The sequence below is a fragment of the Cariama cristata genome, unplaced genomic scaffold (assembly GCF_000690535.1).
Source record: "Cariama cristata isolate BGI_N322 unplaced genomic scaffold, ASM69053v1 scaffold12943, whole genome shotgun sequence".
NCBI classification, from domain to species: Eukaryota; Metazoa; Chordata; class Aves; order Cariamiformes; family Cariamidae; genus Cariama; species Cariama cristata.
In genome coordinates this window covers 1-10,474 of record NW_009606737.1, presented here as the reverse complement: position 1 = coordinate 10,474, position 10,474 = coordinate 1, and the positions used below count along the sequence as shown (strand labels likewise).

At 36.4% G+C, this 10,474-nt stretch overlaps 1 protein-coding gene across 1 annotated transcript; it reads right to left on the bottom strand.

Moving 5' to 3' along the window:
• Window positions 1-6,719: 6,719 nt before the first annotated feature.
• On the bottom strand, window positions 6,720-10,256 carry OTUD6B (OTU domain containing 6B; the record flags this gene model as incomplete). The annotated part of the gene is made up of 4 exons (XM_009696479.1): window positions 6,720-6,901; window positions 7,434-7,540; window positions 8,229-8,290; window positions 9,944-10,256. Coding segments are annotated over 4 exons (567 nt in total), but the record flags the coding sequence as incomplete, so codon positions are not given.
• Between the last annotated feature and the right edge of the window lie 218 nt (window positions 10,257-10,474).

Below are 10,474 nucleotides of genomic sequence, written 5' to 3'. Positions count from 1 at the left end.
GCATCTGACAAACTTTAACGTTACATGCATCCCTGTGATATGTACCATACGTTGTGTGAATTAGGCGACAATACAAGAAAGCTTCTACTGAGACTTGCTTTCACCTGTTGTACAAATAGGCCATCTTGCATGTTATTCTTAAAATACATAAACAAATCTTGCAGTTTTTTTTTATACACAGGATTTAATGGAGATTTCATAATCAAATGTGTTTACGAAGCAATGGCTTTCAAATTTAGCCTGCTTTGTCTTATTTTTATGTTAAGGCTCCAGAGCTGGCCAGGGAACTCTAACTGTGCAAATAAACCACTATTAGCAAAATCAATAAAAAATATGTTGGTTGGTGTGTAGCAGGCACCCACTACAACATGTCCCATGTAGGCCACCCCTCTGATCCTGACCCATAAGCTATGAACAGACCCGTCACCTGTCGCACAGCCGAGCACTAAGCTAAACCTCTCCTCAACTTCCCAGCCTGTCCTTCCTGAAGTGCCTGCATCCATCCAGCGCACCGCCCCAGTCACGCAAGCTATTCCACATTTCTTTTTATTCCCAGTGATGTCCTAGACCTGCAACCGTCCACAAACTTACAGCTCCAGTGCCAAAACTCTGTAGCTAAGTTTTTTCCAAAGGGGGTATCATGTGGGACAAGTCAGCACATATCCTACAATGTAGAAGATATAACAATATACAGATTTTAAATACATGGTTTTCTCAATACACCGACATAGTGCCCAGATGTCTCAGTTCAATCATTACCTAAATTAGGAAAGTAATCTGTGTCCTTCCTGTCACCCCTCAAGACACCCCGTTAATGTCAGTTTTTTAAATTAAAAAAAAACCTGAACAGCTCTCCTCCTACACACAGCATCAAGGATGTATCATGAAAAATGTTAGCTCAAAATGGTCTAACTAGAAAAAGACCCTTATCAATTTTTGTAATGTGTCCTTGCACTTGAGAAGGAATATCACTTGTTATGTCGGGGAAAGCTACCATTCTTCTAGAAATAACAGAATCTGCAAAACCTGAGTACACTATCAGAGGTGTGACATCGAGTTTCTTCTCTATTAAAAACAAAAAAACCCAAACAAACAAAACTTTACTTGATTGTCATAACTAAAACATAAAAACTAAAATGTAAAAGTTTGGAATATAAGCAGGGTAATTTTCCTTAAGAATCATTTCATTACCGTTTTTAGCAAACAGCACAGTTTTTCAAGTTGAATTTAAAGCATTCTTTCATCACATTCTCCAGCTTCTTGTCCCATGTCAGTTTTCTGAAAGATCTCTCAGCCTGCAGCTGCCTGCAAAAACTGTGATGAAATGTTCAGAAGCAGATGGATAACATACTCAAGTCGCAGATCAACCAGACAGCAAATACTGCAAGTAAATCCGTGACATAAAACACAGTATGTCAAACACTGATAAGTATATCAGAGATTAAAATAAATTAAAGTTTTTAAAATCCATTGAAGTAATCTGCAGTTCTACCAACCAGTGAAGAAGGTGCAGTGAAGGCAGCCAGTGAAGCTAGGAAAGAGTTCTCTCTTTCGGGGAGCTCTCCAAACCCCAAACGTTTGAGACTGCTGGTTACACAGTGCAATTCTTCAGAAGCACATGAGGTGTAAAGACACACACAAGCAAGACCCGTACAAATATTAGTATTTTTCATATTATTAAGTAAAATATGAGCTAGAAAAAGCAGTAAATACTTATATTCTTTTCTTTTCCCTTTCAGAAACATATTTTAGCATAAGAACAGATCACACGGAGTCACACACAATTCATCCACGTTTTGTTTCTGGAAAACAGGCTACTAGCTTAGTTTGCCACCTCTCTGCTTGGCTAGACCTCAGGTTTGCATTCTCTCTCGCCTCCCTGTTCTTTGCCCAGATATTTTTGTGCATTTCATTCAGGTATCCCCAGTTAGCAACAACTTTCCCTATTCTGCTTCTGGCTTTTTGCGTTCCAATATTGTGTATACAGCTAAGAGAAAAATGGTTCTTCATTAGATATTTGTCCCTCGCTCCTTCCCAACTCATTGGAGCCTTATTAGGATTTAACAACAAACTATTGCCTATTTAGACTGCTGAGGTTTTATTCATATTTTGAGTTTTATAGGATATGTATGTCTATAAGAATTAATCATTTAAAATCTCCATGTCCTTAGCGTCCTCTAAAGAGTATTCAAATACCTTCCAGAATGCAATTATTAAAGAACATCTTTATGACTTACATAGTAAGTTCAAAAAAAAAGATATCTTGCTGAAATGTTTTTATAAGACAACACTATTCTCAAAAAAAAAGCGCTTTTAAAAAAACCAGTATTACTCACATCTAGAAAGTCTAGGTTTGTTTCTGGACAAAGACAGCATCTTCAGACTCTTCATGCATCTAATCTCTTCAGATATCCTGAGAAAACATTTGCAGGACTGAGGAAGTTCAGGAAGCTTTTGCAGAAAACATAGCTCCCTAGGAATATTTTTTATCTTGTTACTATTTAAGCTTACGCGCTCCAGTTTTTCTAGTTTGTAAAGAAGATAAAGCTTTTCAGTCAGCACCTTGATGTATTTACTTAATCTGGAACATAGAGATTACATCAGTTTATTTGGAATTTTAATGAAGATTTTTTGTGTGTGTGTGAACAATTCTTTTTATGATATACTTGTTTATAACATGCAAAGGCAATTACTAAGGATTTTAGTTGTATTCAGAAATACGTATACCATATGCCTCTAGTGATTAATCACAACCCATCTGCTGCTTTTATTAGTCTCTCAAAACAAAGGAATTGGTGGGTTAGTGTTCTTACTGGAGCCAAGAAAAGCCCAGAAAATGCCTTCCATATTTCAGATCCTATTTTTAAGTCTGCTTCGCTACTTACATAGATTAAGTAGTCAACATGGGATGCTTGTCATTCATACATCCCAGCACATCAGCTTGGAAACAGAGGAGGGCAGGTCGTGTCTTAAGGACTACAAATAAAAAGTTGTTGCACTTCCATGGCCTATGAAAGTTGACGGCCTGAAGCGTTGCCTTCGACTTCCCAGATGATGCAGGTGAGACATTCTGAGACTCACCGTGGCCTTTAGGGTATCTCCAGGGCATTCAGCGTTCACTCCTTTAGCATCAAGGCTGCTTCACCCCTGAAGATGCCACCTCCCCAGCCCACCTAGGCAGTACGTCGCATCAGGACATCCCAGAACACACACTACAACGCCTGCACCACAACCACCCGTATCGCCTACAAAAGAGACGCTCCCTCTCTCTGCTTACTCAACTGTCACATCAGTGAATTTATGAGCTGCAAAGCAACCAGCACTGGTGAAGGAGGAAGGTTAGAGAACTGGGCAAAATCTGCAGCCCCAACACCAACCGCAGAGGCAGAGCCCCCACCCCACCTCCCATCAGCATATTTAGCTACGATAATTCTCACTTTTGTAATTCATAACAATATTACACTCAATCATAGCACAGCCGGAGGCGGCCAGCATCCCACAGCACCAAATCTGCCCAGTCACCCCGCTGCCAGTGCCTGTTTCTCCTTGAGATAGAGTAAGAGCAGAGAGGATGTGCTCTGTGTAGACCTGAAATTTCAGCCTTGTTTTTTTCCTGGGGTGTCACAACTCTTGTTGAACTGCCAGTTAAAAAGAAGAGACAGCATAGACAGGAGGCAAAAAGTGCCTCTAGTGACAATTTTGCCACAAGGCAAGAGATTGTGAAACAAATTCTCCTCTTCACAGTGTTTTAGCTTTGGTGCAACATTTTAAGATAGGGAAACACAACAAGTTAAGAGAATTGTACAAACACGCACAAGGAACGTTGCTGCTTCATTGCATTTTATATTACTTCTTTCTTTTAAAAATCCTTAAAGTCATGGAATATTTAAATAATTTATGACATGCCTGCGCTCCCTCCTGCTGCCACCCACCTCCCACCTGCTTTCTGGGGCTGGCTGCAGCCCACACCACCAGGGACGCACAGGAGAGCAGAGACCAGGTGCAGACGCAGTCAAGGCGACAGGGACAAACGCTAAACCCCATGTGTGGCTCTGAGGGGAGGCCGGTCTCTTCCATGCCCTGACTCGCCTGACTGTACCCATTGCTTTCAACAACAAATAGATTCTTCCCTTTAAGAATAGTGCACATAATTTATTGCAGACCACTAGACGGTTTCCCTCCCATTCATGTGAGCATTCCTACTGGAAACTAATCTCAATTAATCTTGCAAAAAAATTATCTAACAGCCCTTGAAAGAAATAGCGGCTGAAGAAACTGATGTCAATGAATTGCAGATAAAAGCAAGAAAAGCTACTTAAATACATATAAACTCAAAATGAGTAGTGCTATTTTGCTAAGAAAATGTCATCTGACAAAGAAGTTAAAAGCTAAACTCTGAAAAAAACCTCTCAGTTTCACTTCATCATTTTCATATATGGAGAAGTTCAACGGTATTTTCAAATACAGCCTTTCAGAAGAGTTCACGTTTAACTGTTAAAACACTGAGGATAAATTTTGTTCAGAAGCAACTTCATTTCATAAAAGCTTTGTCTGCTTGAATAGGAATAGTCAGTTGTTGGAGAATTCATACCACAGTAGGAGTCTAAATCCATTAAAATTAAATGACTAAACTTATTAATACTAAGAATTAAGAAGTGACAATCTAAGTAGAAAATAAAAAGTGACCACAACAAGATCTGCCACAAATAAACCAATTTATTACTTTTTGGCAAGTCCCATACAGCATAAGCAAGGATCTTTCACTCACTGTATTAAAACATTATTTCACTTCATACAAATTGTAAACATCTTCAACAGGACAAACTGTTGGTACAGGCGTTCTACGATTCTGGCATCTTTTCTCTGTCAGTTAATCAAACAAGAATGAAAACCCAATAAACCAAAATACTTTTTTCACAGGGTAGCTATAAAATGCAGCATGTGTATTTCATATCACATTAATTCTAAGCAACGCAGAGAAGAGCATTTCTGATTACTATTTTTAGTGAAATTCCTAGTGGTATTATGAATAGAGACATTTTTTCCATACTGTTGTAAGCAATTTTTTGTTTGAAATTAAAAACATGGTTTTATACAATCAAGGTAGTAAACCAAATTCTACAGTAAACCAGTTGCTATAAATACAGCTGTATTTGCTATACTGTATCAGATAAATAATGATGCAAAAATTCCTGATCTAGTTAATACTTCGTTATCCCAGCAGGCACCAGTCTAAAGAAGTCATAATTCAAGTTCTGCTTGTCCAAAACCCCCCGCTATAATTGTCTGATTTTTTTTTCCCCTCCTCCTTCTCTCTCAAAGTGCTTTAAATGAAACATAATCTGATCCATAAAGTGAACACTTCTCTCCTTCTTAAGAGTGGATTTTTCTTTCTAATTATAAGTCCCAGGAATGTCAATCTGCTGGCTAGCTTTACTGAAGGACTACAAGATGTGCAGCTAGCTCATCATCCTCAAATCAGGGCAAAGGTGTTTAAACTTGACATGAACTGCTTTTCTCCAAACGAACTCATCAGCACTAAAACACAGACATTTATCATGTTATTGACTACGGCTTAAAAAAAAAAAAAAATCACTTATTGTTAAAAAACAATTGCATTATAACTTTGGTTTCAGTATGCTAATTTTGGAGTCACATTTAAAGTGACTAAAAGGCAAAATCTACATCTCTAATGCAAAAAGTCAAGTCATATTAAAAAAAACACCAACCTTTCAAGTCTCTGTGCATCATAAGGAGCAATGAAAATAAACTTAATCCTTCTGCAGATCACCTTTACAGTTACTGAAAAAACCCACGGTGGTCATTTTTACACCTGTATTGCAACCAGCTGTTTTAAGCATCATAAAACATCACAAAGTGCTTACATCAGCAGACCCAAAAATTATGAGTTCAGATGAGTTTCATCACCTGAAGTGAGGACATTGAGGAGCTTTATATGTGTTAGATTTCTATATCGTCAAAATGCAGTGATGAAAGACTATGAAAGATGAACAGAACAGTTAACTTGCATCACTGTTTTGATGTATAGTCATCAACAACAACGTTCTTCCTACAGATTCAGTACCAGGAACAGCAACAAGCATTCAGTTCCTACTGTCAACAGGGGGGAAAAAAAAAAAAAAAAAAAGGTAGTGAAATCCTCAAACCTTGGCAAAAATCTTAGATCAAAGTTTTCAAAATAAAAAGATTGTGCAATTCAGATTGTGCAATTCCATCAGCCAGGCAAGATATACTAGTACTGGATTTTCCTCCAGCTCTTTTCTGTCCAAATAAAGAAGGGGATCCCTACTACAGAGTTAAAGCTAGATCCTGATAGAATTAAAGAAACACTGTAGGGGATATTCCATCAATGAAAATAAAATCAATTATTTTAAATGCCTTAATCCTTCCATGATCATCAAAATCTGCCAGAAATAATGTAACAGGAACCTTCAGGTAACCTTAATTTTTCAACAGAAGTGCAGATTAACCAAAACATTTACTACTCTGTATTTTCACTGCAGGATGGGATGAAGCTCTATTAAAAAAAAATTCTGATCTACACAGCCATCGTTTTAGAGAAGGTCTTCTAAACATGATTAATACCAACAAGTTCAAAATAACGTTGTGTGGTTTTGGTTTGGTTTTGTTTTAAGTCAAGAGCTATTTCTGATTTAGAGTCAAACCTTGCATGTCTTTTTTTTTCATTTTTAATCCATTCCATTTAGTTTTACTTTCCAGTCTGTCTGGGAATTGTCTGGAGCCTAGGACATCAAGATGCAACTGTTATCCACAAGAATTTATGACTTTTGTACACTAACTGCCGTTTTCTGTAGCAGCATCTGTTAGAAGTTTTACAGAATTGTAATGTTCTCCTAATCCATAGGCATGTCTCATATACCTAAAAAAACAGGTTACAGAATTAGTGTTCAGTTTAACTAATAGTATATGTCATGTCAAACATTAACGGTACTGGAAGACAGCTTAAATACATTCAAGTTTTAGCACAGAAAATATATAGGGTCATTAAATAGAAGAGTATTAATAAAGACTGTTTTTACTTCTGGTGACTTCCAGGCATAGATTGACATCAACTTTGAAGAGGAAAAAAAAAAGTTTCCTGCTGCATCTTATATCAATTCCACTATTATTTTGTAATTATCTAACAGGTAAAATGACCTTGTAGCATTCTATAAAGCAGTGACTGAATCACGCTTCAGACTGATTGTCAGCACTTTAAGAACTCTAGTTATAATATCTTTAAACTGTGTCAATCACAAACATAATTTCTGACCTGCAAGATCATTATCCAAGCAGCATTTCAACATCAGATATGTAACAGAAAATAAAAGAGCAGGTGAGAATCAAAGCTGAGCCCTCTGCTATAGAAACAAGTGCACTAATTTTAAGAAGAGATACCATTACATACTTACACAAGTATTACTGGTTTGCCTGAGTATTCTTCACCAACAACTATGGGAGGGGAATCCATTTGCACTACTTCAATAGGTGTTCGCAAAATGTGCGACAAAGCCCTTAGCTATAAGGCATAAAAACAATTCAACAACAGGAGTAAATCCAATGTAGGGAGGACAGCGGAAGATATGGCATTTAGTTTTAACAGACATGACTTTGGGCATAACATTTCAAACATTGTTAGAAAATAAACTTTACAAAAATAAGCAAAATTATTTTAACTTTTTAAACTTTAATTGAAAACAGATTGCCTCAAATTAATCATTGTTTTGATGATACAACACAGGTAACATTGAGCTAGCTTCAGTAATTTGGTAACTAGCCTTCCGTAAAACAATAAATAAGACAAACTAAAATAAATACATATTTTCTCATGCTCAAGTTCTGGTTTACTTTACAAAATTTTAATACTGCTCCACTCTAGTCAGCTTTGCTACCATCTAAGTCCGCATAATAAAATGCTTTCTCCTTAGAAAGTCTTCCCCGACTCATACTGTCACTTTCTAATGATATTTAGAACTACCGAATTTATTAACTTCCATGTTATCATATACATCACAACAGTGGTGCACTATCAGAAAAGCTACTAATTTGGGAAAAGAATTTATAACCATATGAGAAAGCTCTTGATAAACTATTTATGACTACGTTCCCTTATGTCTTCAGTTATTATTTCTTAGGAAGTTCTTTTTTGAAGGTATATTCATCCACTTCAGAATTTCACAAATAAAAATTATTAGTGCAATACTTACTTCCAGTTGGCCACCCCATGCAGCTGTATTTGCTATATCATCACAGTATTTTTCAAATTCCTCTGTGGGGAAAGAAAAGACAATTTTTAGTACTTCTCTTATTTGAGAACAAGCAACCAAGGAAAAATACTGATTGTACAATGAAGAACTAGAACCTGAAAAGTCCAAACACATTATACAGGAAAATATGTATGTTCACTGAAGAGATGGAAAGGAAGAGAAAAACGCCAGAGGCAAAAAAACCTCCCTAATTGTTTTAGAAAGAAAAATAAAGACTGAAGACAGGAATAAAAACAAGTATGGTAATAAAAAGAAGTACAGGTTTATATTTTAAACTTTTGATTCAGGGAACTGTTAACAACAAGCATGAAATTGCCTATTTTCTTCCTGTTAAGGAAGGGTGTTGTTTTGAGACTCTAGAAAAGAATGTGATAGCAAGTAGTATGCTCAGTTCTTAGGGTAGCTAGGTATCAGGTATGTTTTTAAAATCTTATAACTGTATGTAGTTCAACTGTTGTTTGGAGGTTTTTTTAAATTTCCAAATTAGCTGCCTTGTCAAATTTGTAAGTTACAACCCTTCAGGTTTCTGAACGCTATGAATAGATTCTGATAAAGAAAGAAGAGATTTTTCTGAAGACTGCTCAGAATTGTTTTTCATACATTCCCATTATAACAGACTTAAGGAACATAAGAAAACCATAACTCTGCAGAACTTCATTCAGTATTCTCTTGGGGCACATTTATCCTGTGACGATTCTCTCTGTCAACATGGGAAAGACACCTCCTACTTCACAACAGTACTCAGTCACCAAATGAAGTCAACAGCAACAACTATTAAATGAACGTAGCAGTAAGTTAAAAAACCATACATGTATAAAGTCATCTGCATGGTGTTCCAGACATGCAGTAAGAAATGAATAAACCATGTATTGCTCAAATAAGAAGTACATAAATTCCATTTAACTGCATTTACTCCGCCTACACCATTGCTCCATTGCCTTTACATTTTTTAGTTTAGTCTGTTTATAAGAAAGGGCTCAAAAAGACCTAGCATAAACAGTGAAAAAAGGGTAGAATAAGAAAAAGCATCTACACAAACTATTATAAAATAGATCTGCTTGAATTTCATGCTCATTTTTAACAGCTTTCCTATGCAAATTGAAAACACCAATATAAAAGTTGGCAAAAAAATTCTCTCTAACCTGGCAGAGACACTGTTTACAATACAACTTTAATCATGTCCCAGAATATGACTACCATCTAGCAACCAGCAAGTTCTGAGCAAATTGAAAACACCAATATAAAAGTTGGTAAAAAAATTATCTCTAACCTGGCAGAGACGCTGTTTACAATACAACTTTAATCACGTCCCAGAATATGACTACCATCTAGTAACCAGCAAGTTCTGATTTTTTATTTTTTTTTTTAAAATGCGGAATGTTTGCTAGATTTTTTTTTTTTTTTTTTTAAATGCAGAATGTTTGCTAAATTACTTTAAAAAAAAAAAAAAGAAAGATAAATTACAAAGATTCGGGTGTACCAAGTTTCACAACGGATCATAATACTGTGTTCTATAGAACACAGCTGAACCAACAAAGTAACAAACTTCAGGAACAACCACCATAATGGGTTAGTCCCAGTTCAGCTGCCTGAGATCAAGAATTATCAGAAATAGTTGTAACAGTTTTTAAAATCTCTTATGCCGTAAGTCTTACCTCTGCTATACATGTCTCCAGTACTGGGGTTTGTAAGAAATGGCAGGAAGTCATCAAAGTGACTTTGCATATACTTTGCTGTTTGGTTCCTCAGAGTCGCAACAGTCCAGGAATTCTGGCGATCCTTGAGCTGATCTTCAATAGCTCTGTACATGCAGTGGCCATCTGAAGGGATCTGTTTAATCTCCAAGTGCCTTGACGCCAACAGGGAGGCAAGCTTCTGACTTTCAAGATGTCTAGCACCCGTTAAATTTTCTATCTCAGCTTCAGCTATCCTTTCTTCTCTTTCTTTCTCCAAGGCAGCTTTTTTTTCCTTAGATTAAAACCACATAAAAATTACATCAACTGTCAAAATTTAGAACATGCCTCTACAGTTCTTGTCTTAGTGCTTGCTTCTAACTCTTCAAATGTTGTTTTGGTACATCTGTGAAATGTTCTCCCACATCAGTACTACCAAATCTTAGAGACCTCCTAAATCCAAACTTTAGCAAATAGTAAGTATTATATATAATACTTATAATATATATAGAA